Below are 13,027 nucleotides of genomic sequence, written 5' to 3'. Positions count from 1 at the left end.
CGCTATGGCATCATAGTTGTGCCTGCAGAGGCACCTTAAAAGAGGGAAGTTAAGAATATCACGATAGAAAGGATATGGAAAAAGCCAAGGTAGCTCAGGTGGTGTTAAACGAAGACCAGACAAATATGAACGATTATTCCTCGCCTGGAGTTTTCATTTACGTAGTATTTTTAGCAAGTAATAAATGTTAAAATTTAAAATAAACCATTGGGATACTGATATCAGGATACAAAATGTATCAAAACGTCAGCTCAGATCAGATTTTTGGTGGGATGGTGCTATAGGTGAGAATGCTATAGAATCAAACAAGATAAAAGTTCAGCAGGAAACAGACTGCATTCTGGAATCACTATGGATAGAAATTCCATGAGTGATGGGGAGGAGAAAAGAAGCGAGTGTATATTACTATCCACCTGTCCAGGATGGTGAAATAGACCGTGAAATGCAAACATACATTAAACAGGCTAGTAAAAAATGGAAACAATAAGAACTAATAATTTTCAAGTAGCATTCATAACAAGGTAAAGTCGGCCTTTTGGAAGCTTGATGCAATTGCCACTGCTGTTAAGGTTATAACTGTCACTACATGCAGATTACCCAAGGATTAACCATGGCAGCTCTCTGCAGCCCTGGCATAGCTGTACCTCCATGCTGTACTGTACAGTGGTGATAATTGCAATGCCTTATAACCATCTTCACACTTCATATGCTGCTGTCCAAAAAATGCAAATCAAAATTCATTAAAGGAGGAGTTTGTTTCGCTGAACTACACAATATACTCTACAATTCACGAGAATGAACAATTAATAGAAATATTCCAAATGTAATTGTAACCCTTTTTCTTTTAAGTGGTATATTTCTTCAAGGGCACACAAAGTAATTCATAATTCAGGATCTGTCTACACTGCTTTTCTTCACTTCCCAAGGTGTGGGTCCTTTATGTGATGGGAAGCTGATGCTTATGGCGTTCACCTTGCGTATAATTCCCTCTGTGGCCTCTGATGCTGTAGCTGCAGGAACAAAATTCACTGGACACAGAGCTGGATGTTGAAATAATATTTTACTGATTCTTTCAAAAAGTTAAATCATTGTCCAACTATGAATAATTGAAATTACAGCTGACTGTCTTAGCAAAAATCTCAACAAAATCTCTTCTAAGTTAGACCAACCTGCAAACAGGTAGGAGGAATAGCCTCTAAAAAAATATAGAGCAGTGAGGGGAAGCACACCAGAATTCCTCAAAAGCTGAATTCAAAAGCCACAGCTCCTATTATCTCAATCCTTGCTTATAAGAAAGGTCCACCCACTCAGCAGCCTCTAGAGGAGGATCGAAACTGTGGTATTCCTTCTAGCTGGTTTGTGGCATACTAGGGACATCTAGTAGCCAACCCAGAGGGGTACCACATAATTAAGAATGAAAAAAAAAAATGAAAAAAAATCTTGATTACAGAAGTCTTCACACTCCCTAACTCAATACTTGGTGAAAGCCGCTTTTGCATCAGTAACAAACACAAGTTCTTTAGGATAGGTGTAACTGAGAGCCATTTTTTGGTTACCAGTATGTCTAGGAAGTACTAACAAGAGGGTAGTGGATGGGGGAGGAACCATTGAAATTCCAGTCTCTCCCTTTGAGGGGCCTGGGAATGGCTGTCCCCCCTAGGAGGCTTTATAACAGCTCTCTCCTGAGAGTCTGGAGACAGTCTATTATAAGTTTTGGAGAGTCAGGAGATGGTGAGGAGCTTACCTTTTTTCGTGTTTTCAGGCCCAGTCAGAGGGAACAGGCTAATCTAACCTGGGATTCCTGACCAGGGTCGGGAAGGTGGTCCTGCCAGTCTATTCCCTAGCTGGTGTGGATATCCTTCCGCATTGTTTTTGGGGGTTTTGACCTTAATGGTGGTAGGCGCCTTGCTGGACACTCAGGCCTTTCTTGGATGCAGGGAAAGGGGAACCCAGTGTTCAGGACACCCAGGGATAGGGAAGACCTTCTGCAAGGGTTACCTCTTGTAGTAATTTTGGTTAAGGGACGAGACTATTAAGTTAGGCATCCAGGAGGAAGGTTGTTGACTGTTCCTTCCTACTGCAGTGGAGCAGGGTAAGAAACCTGTTTCCAGGGATCCTTCCCATAAGGGATCTAAAGGAGAGTTGAAGATTGTAATAAATCTAAAGAAGTAGATGAACTTGCTCACCGTAAATAACAGAACTTTAAGAATTCCAGTAAGGATTCCAGAGGACACCCAGCAGGAATCTTCAACCCCTGGGGAGAGTGAGAAAGTGAAACTTTACTCTCTGTGCAAGGACAGAATCTTTGACCATCAGTGGAAGGGGTTTTCCTGCCCGGCGAAAAAGGATGCCCTGCCCATTGGGACCTCCATCTCACCTAACCAAGGAGGGTGGTAGGATCCCTTACCTACTTAAAGATTCCTGCACAGATAGAGGTAAAACCTGTGTTTAAGAGAAGAGAGACTGTGGTGCTGGAAACATATTTATTGTGCCATCTGCAACTATTCCATCCAGTAAATTTAAGTGTGGACACTAATCCAGTGTATTCATTTGGCACACAGCACACAAGAAGAGAAGTGACTCCTCTCCCAGGGAAAACTAAGAGCATGTTAGCCACCCCTGCACTGGGACCCAAAAGGAACCCTTTCTCCCCAAGCCACATTATCCACACCCTGGGGAAAGGGGCACTGAAAAGACCTAGTCAGGGTTCCTGCCCCAAAGAACTTACAAAGGAGTTAATGGCTACACTTGTGCAGAGCATATACACCGGAGTGGGGTTACATAAGTGTCTACCAACTGTGCACAGTGTGAAGGTGGAGTTTTTGCCCATTCTTCATGGCAGGAGAGCACAGGCTCTTTCAGATTGGCTGGGGATTGTCTGTGGACTGCAGTCTTCAAGTCATACCACAGATTTTCTATAGGATTCAGTCGAGGATATTCACTTTCTTTTTGCTGAACCACTCTGTTGTTGCTTTTGCATTGTGCGTAGGATCACTGTCTTCTGAAAAGTGGATCTTCTCATCAGTTCCAGGTTTTTGGCAGACTAGAATAAGGTTTTCTGCCTGTAATTTGCATTCTTTTTTTCCTCGATCTTCACAAGCCTCTCTATCCCTAATGCTGCAAAGCATTCCCATAATGCAGTGCTGCAACCACCATGCTTTCCCGTTGGGATAGTGTTAGCTGATGATCTGCTGTGTTAGCTGTGAAAAATGTACAAGGGAGTTAAGACTTTTACACCCCACTTTATTCAATTTCCTAACAAAAAAAGTTTGCTGGCCTTTCAATATCTCATTCTAATTTTGCCTACTGCTTTTCTACTTACCCTAGCTTATCTCATTTCGTTAATGACTCCTTGAAGAACTCCCCCCCCCCCCGCCCCGTTGAAAGTATAGCGTATATTGTGTAGGTCAGTGAAATAAATTCCAACTTTAATGCACTTTCATTTGTATTTTTTTAGACAGCAGAATGTGAAAAATGTAGAAAGGTGTGAAGACTTTTACAAGGTACTATATTCAGCTATGATCAGTCTCTAGCCTAAAGAACTTACAGTCTAAGTGGGTATTTGAAGCAATGGGAGATAAAATGATTTCCCCAAGGTCACAAGTAGTGTCAGTGGGAGAAGTAGGATATGAATACTGGTTTTCCGGGTTCATGGCCAGTTGTTGTGCCATGAGGCCGCCACTCCTACACATGTACACTTACATATCCCTTTTTTTGTGACATCCTAACACTTCCAGTGGCTCAGAGAGTGCAGTAGCACTAGAAATCCCACTGCAAACGTCGAGCAATACTGAATGGTGACCTATACTACTAGGTATTGTGATCTTTCACAAATGCAGTATAATTTCAATGCATACATTAGTTTGAGGTATATACCTTGATAGCAGAATAAGTCATCAGGTATTTATGTAGTGGTTTCAGTGATGTATTATTAACAGTTTGTATCCCCTACAGAATTGCTGTCAAATTCGATGGTATCTGGGATAGAGGAGGACTGGTAGCTGTTAATCCATGTGATAGAAAACGGTTAGTAACTGAGATTTTGTTTTTATTTAAGTTATTAATTATTGTAAGTTCCCAAATATGCATTTATACCGCACAAAATATATTTTCTTAGTGTTCAGACAGGTGGGTCCAGAACCAGTGGGTTATGCACCTCTACCAGCATATGGAGACTGAGCAAAGATGATGTCACGGTATATATATACCCCTGCACTGACATCAGCCTGCCAGTATTCTCCATCTCCAGCAGATGGTGGATGTGCTTTTCCCTACTGGGGATTGCGTTGAAGTTTAATAGAAGGAGAAAGAAGGATAGAAGTTTATTGCCCTGCTCTCCTGAGGTGATACCTTAAGGTCCCTCCCTCACTCAAGATTTCCTGAGGTGATTTTGGTGGATTCTCCCTCAATTGAGTGCCTTCGTCTGCTAGCTGTTTTTTCCAGCTGAAAGACAAGTGGGTGTAGGAAGCCAAGCGCAGCAGTGAAGGTACATGCCCTCTCCCCCCACAGCCGGAGACCAACTCCATTCTCAGCCAGGATGGGCTGAGCTCAGGTTAAGAGTTAAATAAATAAAGGAAGTAAAAGAGAGGGAGTTGGTTTAGGGATTTCTCTCCCCTCCAGTCTCCATGCTCGGTGCACCGGTTTGACATCCATTCCCGCCAAAGGGGGAATTGGGGAACTCGGGCAGCCTGGTGGGTTGAGCAGTCTTTTGGGTTAGGCACTGCTTTCAGGCTCTGAATTTTGCCATGTGGTGGGCCGCAGGCGATCGCATGCTTTATCACGACGCGCAAGTCCGCTCTCTTCAGGACATTGGTTCACGCTGGATGCCTGGCTGTGTGAAAATAGTGTGCCTAGCTGGACACCCAATTGGGTACATATGGATGCACAGCTGTGTGCATAAGACACCTTCCGTAGCACTTGGTAGTGCGCCTGGAGGCGCCTAGCTGGATGCACACTGGTGAGCTACAGGTCGCCTAAGAGTTGGACTCACTAAAATTGGTTGTCCAGCTGATCAGGTATATTGGGCGTCTAATTTTTGGACGTCTAAATTTTGGGCCATCCAAGTCCTTTTCAAGCAATGAGCTCAGCCAGGCATGCACTCTTCAGTCCCAATAGCAAAGAAGCCTAAGTGCCTGGCCCTGTGTGCTGCTTGCCATATTTGGCCATCTCAGCCTGGCATTCCCTCTAATTTTTTGTCAGCACTGTTTTGGAGGCTCAAGGAGACTTGTCTCCGTAATTGATTTTGCTAAGCCCGGTCCCTCCCAGTTTGTTGCAGGAATGGAAAAAGAGTTGCCAGAGTGCTTGCCTGGAATTGGGATTCCCTTAACTGGTTCCTTAGCAGGGAAAGGTGATTCAATGGGCGCAGTACCAGCGCCCCCTAGTTTTGGTCTGGATCCGTCTACCTTTTCTTGGTGGAATTTTTTCTTTAGGTGCAATTGCTGGCCCCAGTTAATATTGATTCAGTATCGCAGTCTACCGATCCCTGCACACCTGGTGTTGCAGGTAAGTGTCAGAGTAAGTCTAGGCCTACCACGGGTCGTTCCGATAGGGACCCAGCAGCACGGGTGATGAAACCAATCCTTATTCCTTGGAGGATGGGGAAATTCCTCTGGGGCTGGAGCCGTATAGATCTATGTTGCATTTCTTTCATAGAAAGAGATACCAGCTCTGATTTTCTAGACATTGAAGATGCTGGGAGTACCGGGGGCTGATTCTTTGGAATCTGTTGCCAGAGAATGTGGTTAAGGCGATGTTTAAAGCATAGCAGGTTTTAAGAGGTTTAGACAAGCTCCTGGATGAAAAAAATCTATAAATATCATTAGTCAGGTAGACTAAAGAAAGCCATTGTTATTCCTCGGAGTGAGTAACAAGAATTAGATCTACCTTATGAGATCTGCTGGATGCTTGTGACCTGGACTGGCCAGTCAGAGACAGGATGCTGGGCTCGATGGACCTTGGTCTGACCCAGCATGACATTCCTTATGTTATCCTTCATTATACTCCATTATACGTTTGCTAAATTCCACTTCATATGGGAACAGTCATCCAAAGAGCATGCCCCTGACATGTGTGCTAATGCTCACTTTTAGACAGGAATAATGAAGGCCCATGCTTTTGCTAAAATAATTACCAAATGGTAAGACTAGCATGTGAAACTAGAGAGAGTAACTTTCAGACAACTCCACATGGCCCCATATATGCACCTATATGACCTCGCAGAGATCTATGACAGTATTTAATTTACAGTATTTTATTTAAAAACTTTTATACCATGTTATCTAAAATTCCAAGCAGTTTACAGCATATACATTCAAAAAATTAAATAAAACATACTCAGATAAGAAACAAATAATGTAACATTAAGGCACATATTGAAAAAATATCTTCTAAAAAAGGAAGGTCTTTAAAAATAGAATTAAAGGTTTTAAAATATGATACTTTCCTTAAAGTGGCTAGCAAAAAGTTCCACAAGCTGCTACAGCGAACGGTTTTTAAAAAGAGTCCACAAACTGAACCTGTCGGAATCTCTAACAGGCATTGTCCCATAGAACAGAGAGTCCTTTGTGGCTCTCACACACTGGTGGGCCTCATTATTTAATGCCTTATGGATCAAAATTAAGGTTTTATAAGAGATCCTTACTTCTACCCGAAGCCAGTGAATGGTGACTAGAATAGGTGTGATGTGATCAATTGTGAAGTCCCGGTTAAAATACGGACCGCAGAATTTTGAATAACCTGTAATGCACGCAAACCTGAGGAGGAAATTCCCAGATAAATGATGTTAGAATAATTGATGCCCATGAGAATCAAAGCCTGCAATACTGTCCAGAAATTATTCATCTACAGAACTGGTTTTAACTTCCAGAGCATGTGTAGTTTAAGAAATTAGTTCTGAATAACAAATTTGGAATGTGGAATAAAATACAGGTCTTCGTAAAAAATGACCCCAAAGTTCTTTACTTCCTTCATGACAGGGATATTAACACCATTGAAAAAGATTTAACCAGAAAGGGATAAATACGAGACTCTACCAATTTTAATAATCTGATTTGCTGATGTTTACAGTGAGTCTATTACATGTTATGGCTTTAAGGTAAATTACTACTACTACTTAATATTTTTATAGAGCTCATGACATACGCAGCGCTGTACAAGCATACAAAAAGACAGTGCCTCTTCAATGGAGCTTACAATCTGATAAGGCAAACATATAGGACAAGAGACTTGGGGTATAAAGCAAGACAATGTTTAAAAAGAAAAGAAAGTTAGTCAACAAGACTAAAAGCAGACAATCAGGCATACAATTTAAAAGTGGTTTCAAAAAGGTAGGTCTTTAGATGGGATTTAAACATGGCAAGAGAGGGAGCATGACGAACCAGTTCAGGAAGACTATTCCATACACACGGCGCAGCCAGGTGGAAAGCACGGAGTCTGGAATTAGCAGTAGAGGAGAAGGGCACAGATAGGAGTGACTTATCCAACGAGCAGAGTGCACAAGGAGGGAAGTAGAGAGATAAGAGAGGAGAGGTAGTGAGGTAGTGAGGTGCTGCAGGGTTAAGGCATTTGTGGGTGAGAAAGAGGAACTTGAATTGTATGCAGGGTAGGATAGGGAGCCAATGTGAAATCATAGAAACATAGAAATATAGAAACATAGAAATGACGGCAGAAGAAGACCAAACGGCCCATCCAGTCTGCCCAGCAAGCTTCACATTTTTTTCTCATACTTATCTGTTTCTCTTAGCTCTTTGGTTCTATTTCCCTTCCACCCCCACCATTAATGTAGAGAGCAATGATGGAGTGATGGAGCTGCAACCAAGTGAAATATCAAGCTTGATTAGTTATGGGTAGTAGGGGAAGTAACCGCCGCAATAAGCAAGCTACACCCATGCTTATTTGTTTTACCCAGACTGTGTTATTCAGCCCTTATTGGTTGTTTTTCTTCTCCCCTGCCGTTGAAGCAGGGAGCTATGCTGGATATGCGTGTAGTATCAGTTTTTCTTCTCCCCTGCCGTTGAAGCAGAGAGCTATGCTGGATATGCGTGAAGTATCAGTTTTTCTTCTCCCCTGCCGTTGAAGCAGGATATGCATTGAAAGTGAAGTATCAGGCTTATTTGGTTTGGGGTAGTAACCGCCGTAACAAGCCAGCTACTCCCCGCTTTGTGAGTGCGAATCCTTTTTTCTTCTCCCCTGCCGTTGAAGCAGAGAGCTATGCTGGATATGCGTGAAGTATCAGTTTTTCTTCTCCCCTGCCGTTGAAGCAGAGAGCTATGCTGGATATGCGTGAAGTATCAGTTTTTCTTCTCCCCTGCCGTTGAAGCAGAGAGCTATGCTGGATATGCGTGAAGTATCAGTTTTTCTTCTCCCCTGCCGTTGAAGCAGAGAGCTATGCTGGATATGCGTGAAGTATCAGTTTTTCTTCTCCCCTGTCGTTGAAGCAGAGAGCTATGCTGGATATGCGTGAAGTATCAGTTTTTCTTCTCCTCTGCCGTTGAAGTAGAGAGCTATGCTGGATATGCATTGAAAGTGAAGTATCAGGCTTATTTGGTTTGGGGTAGTAACCGCCGTAACAAGCCAGCTAATCATCCCCAAAGTGGTGGTGGTGGTGTTGGATGACACTGTGACAAAAAACTGGATATCTGCATATATCCTGGCAAATGTTTACAAATTAGTATGTTAGTTGTTAAAAAGGGTCATAGAACCTGAGGAACCTTTAGGAACACCTGTAGAGAGAATACCAAGAAGTGGTTTGAGAATTATAATGCACCTGCTGAGATCGGTCAGCCAAATTAAACCACGTGCAATCCCAGTTTGGGCCATGCAGGAAACAAGATGTTATAATCAAGAGTGTAGAATGTGGCAGACACATCTAGGAGAACAAGCATTATCCATGCCACGTTGAAGCACATCAATGCTCGATTATAATCACTGCTCTGTGCTGATGTAGGCCCAAAGCCAAATTGAAGAGTCCAAAATGCCATGATCCTCTTAAGAAATCATGCCTCAATGACCTTAGCAACAAATGAAATCGACAAAATTGGTTGATAATTAATTACTAAGGATAGATATGTCCAGTTAAGGTTTCTTTTAACAAAGGTCTGATTGAGGCACATTTCAGTAAAGCTGATAACTGGCCTTCAGTTAGATTTATTGATAATACAGGTTAAAGAGGCACTGATTTCTGTTAGGATCTTGAGAATGGACATGTCGTAAGAATTCAAACAACAATTGGCAGGATTCATGGCTCTGCATATATTCATTACTTCACTCTTACACACCCTCAAAATTTTCCCATAAGAGAACCAAAGGAGTGGTAACACTTGTTATAGATGTAACATTGGAGTTAAATGTGGCACAAATATCCTTAATCTTTGCTTGAAACCATTAATAGAAAATTCAGGATCCAATTGCTTTTTACAGTTTGTGGCTGAAGCTGATGAGAATGTGTTTGTAAGTCAGGAGACAGCACGGAGTAACTCTCATGAATTAAAACCTGAAGCTTGCATGGATTTGTAGATGGCTACCTTTTTAGCTTCACTGGTGCTTTTCTGAGAAGCAAAGGGAGAGCATGGGATGTACACCAGGCTCATTCTAGCCAGCGAAGATGAACTTTAGCAGTTCTAATCTCAGGTGAGAACCAGGGGACTCGATTAGTTCTCCTGGCTTTCACAGTTTTCACTGGAGTGATCTGACCTTTCGTAATGAATCACACCAAAAGTTTGAGGTATGCACAGTTTATAAAGTATGAGCATATCTACAAGCAAATAGACGCATGTATGTAAGGTTACATGTGAATACCTACCAAGGGTCACTAACAGGAACTAGAATATTTCTGGAGGGGACCAGCTCTCCAAGGCAAGTCAGGTGTGTGTTCTAGAGAAGTGGTTCTCAACTGGTGTGTCACCAAGCACACACAGGTATGTCGCCCCCATTACTGGTCCCCCACTGACCCAGCTGCTCCCCCTGTCTCAGCAAAATAAGAACTCATCCTCCGCCCGGTCTTAAAATGCTGACAGCCCAGGCGGAATGCAGCAGGAGAGCTGGAGTCAGTGGCACCAGCATGGTCTCTTCTTCCTGCGCATCCCTCTGAGGTCTGTGAAGGTGACCCCCAGGAAAAGGGGGGAGGGGGGTTTTACATGTGTTCAGTCTGTTTAATTATTTTTTGATGAAGAACATGCTTTCATGCTATGCCGAGATCCAGAAGGAAGTCGTTATATTTTAAAACATTTATGTAATTGAAATCACCAGTTTGCTGGAATCTCCACCAGTTCATCTAGTCCTTCTCCATGTCATTGAGATCCTCCTAGTTCTTCACTCTGAACTCTCCCGCAGTTTACCCAGACCTCCCGCCCAACCAACAGTAAACAAGAGACGAGTCTAATGTCAATTGCACAAGATAAATTAGCAGGTATAAAATTACGTGAATAAGTTGACAAATGCACGTTCTTAAGTCACTTATAAAATAGCAACTTGCATGCATAACTCTTGCCCTGCTCTAGAACGCCCCTAGACCACCCCTTTTTGTCACGTGTAAATATGGGTGCAAGACCAAAAATACATGCATACGTTTGTTTTTAAAATAGCATGCACTCAAGTACAAGCTACTTTTGTGTGTATATGCTAATTTTACTTGCACAAATGTTTTGAAAATTCAGCCCATATTACCCAGGGATCATCAAACAAGTACTATGTTTGTAATTGAATTGATTTTGTTTTATTGTGAATTTTTATTTTATTATTTTATTTCTTTTAAGGGGTGAATAAATATGGACAAAGGTGAACCGGTAGATGTGGTGTATTTGGATTTTCAGAAGGCATTCAATCAAGTCCTTCATGAGAGACTTCTAAAAAAACTAAAATGGTCATGGGATAGAAAGTGATGTCCTTTTGTGGATTACAAGTTGATTAAAAGAGAGGAAACAGAGAGTAGGATTAAATGGTCTGTTTTCACAGTGGAAAAAGATAAAACAGTGGAGTGCCTCAGGGATCTGTACTTGGACCGGTGCTTTTTAATATATTTATACGTGATCTGGAAAGGGGTATAACAAGTGAGGTGATCAAATTTGCAGATGACACAAAATTATGCAGAGTAGTTAAATCTCAAATCGATTGCAATAAATTGCAGGAAGACCTTGGGAGACTAGAAGACTGGGTTTCCAAATGTTAGATGAAATTTAATGTGGATAAGTGCAAGGTGTTGCATATAGAGAAAAATAACCCTTACTGTAGTTACACGATGTTAGGTTCTATCTTAGGAGTTACCACCCAGGAAAGAGATTATCATAGGCTCAATGTGCTGTGGAGGTCAAAAACGTAAACAGAATGTTAGGAATTATTAGGAAGGGAATGGTGAATAATACAGTGGATGTCATAATGCCTCTGTATCGCTCCATGGTGAGACTGCATCTTGAATACTGGATATAATTCTGGTCGCCACATCTCAAAAAAGATATAGTTGCACTGGAGAAAGTGCAGAGAAGGGTCACCAAAATGATAAAGGCCATGGAACGGCTTTCCTATGAGGAAAGGCTAACGAGATTAGGGCTGTTAAGGTTGAAGAAGAGATGACTGAGGCTGGATTTGATAGGGGTCTACAAAATCATGAAAGGACTTGAACAGGTTAATGTAAATCTGTTATTTACTCTCTCAGATAATAGGTCTAGGGTCACTCCATGAAGTTAGCAAGTAGCTCATTTAAAACAAATCAGAGAAATTTCTTTTTCACTTAGCACATAGTTAAACTCTGGAATTCATTGCCAGAGGATGTGGTTATGGCAGTTAGCGTAATTGGGTTTAAAAAAGGTTTGGATAAATTCCTACAGGAAAAATCCATAAACTGCTATTAATCAATATGGAATAGTAGTTTGATCTATTTAATATTTGGGTACTTGCTAGGTATTTGTGACTTGGATTGGCCACTGTTAGAAACAGGATGCTGGGCTTGATTGACCCTTGGTCGACCCAGTATGGCATGTCTTATGTTCTTATGAATGTTTTTATGTAACCTGCCCCAAACTTTGGAGGATGCGTGATAAAAGCAATTTTAAATAAATAAAAGCACACAAGTACTGTAATATGTAGTAAAAGTGCCCACCACAAGGGTGATGCATAACTTAGGGTTTCAGGTGTATCTGCTCCCGCCACATCTGGCCCCAACACCTTTTTCCTCCATGGTATCTCTTCCCATGGGTGGGTTGGCAGGATGGGCTACACTGAACCTCAGTGGCTCTGTTTTCCCCACTAGGTTGCATCTAACCTTGCGTCTTTCTCTTTTCATCTTGCCCCTAATTCAGTCTGACTCTTCATTTTTCTCCTTCTCAGCTTAGCATGCCCTTGTGACTTTGCACGTCACACAGCCCACCTCCTCTTCTTTCTCCTTCAGCCTAACCAGTCTCTCCCCTTCTTCTTTCTATCTGTCCCCTAGACTGCCTTCACATGCTCCATATAATCTACTTTCCCCCTTCCTTGTTTGTCTTCCCTACTTCTTCCTTCCTCCCTACTCCTTTTCATTACTACTTCCACCTCACGCTCAACTTTCTTCTTTGCTCGCTTCCCTCATCCCTCTCTCCTCTCCCCAACTACTTTCACCCCTTTATTCTCTCCAGTACATTTATGTGGGGTCAACTGGGTAAAATGAGCCACTCAACACTTGGCAGTGTGCGCTGCTATAGAGATGCTGTCTGACTTCTCCCAGGACCATCAGAATAGCACAGGTCTAGCAAACCCACCTTATTCCTCAATTGACCATGTGATGCAGAGACATGGGAGGGAGGGTGGCAGGAAACACAGAGGTCCATATTCAGCTGCTGTGAGACTCAGCAAATTGCGTTAGGCCCATAACGCATGCGATAAATAACCCATCACAGGATGCGTATGCACATTTGAAAAATGTAGTCAGGTGGGAGGAGTTAATGAAAATGAGGGAGGGAGAGAGAGAGAGAGAGAGAGCCTCTGGGGAGGCACACATATTAGTCAACTTTTATACCACTGCAAGAGGGGGCATTTGTATTTAATTTATTTTATTTATTTA

At 42.2% G+C, this 13,027-nt stretch overlaps 1 protein-coding gene across 3 annotated transcripts in view; it reads left to right on the top strand.

The window, feature by feature from the left end:
* The window catches only part of LOC115085110 (thiopurine S-methyltransferase-like), an 83,656-nt gene that overhangs the window by 52,224 nt on the left and 18,405 nt on the right, over positions 1-13,027 (top strand). For all 3 annotated transcript variants that reach the window (XM_029590735.1, XM_029590736.1, XM_029590734.1), the window contains exon 6: positions 3,955-4,026. In XM_029590735.1, the coding sequence (XP_029446595.1) occupies positions 3,955-4,026 (72 nt within the window). The remainder of the gene's footprint in view (positions 1-3,954; positions 4,027-13,027) is intronic.

This window comes from Rhinatrema bivittatum, chromosome 2 (genome assembly GCF_901001135.1).
Source record: "Rhinatrema bivittatum chromosome 2, aRhiBiv1.1, whole genome shotgun sequence".
NCBI classification, from domain to species: domain Eukaryota; kingdom Metazoa; phylum Chordata; class Amphibia; order Gymnophiona; family Rhinatrematidae; genus Rhinatrema; species Rhinatrema bivittatum.
The sequence above is the reverse complement of the archived record's forward strand: the minus strand, read 5'-3'. Positions and strand labels throughout refer to the sequence as shown.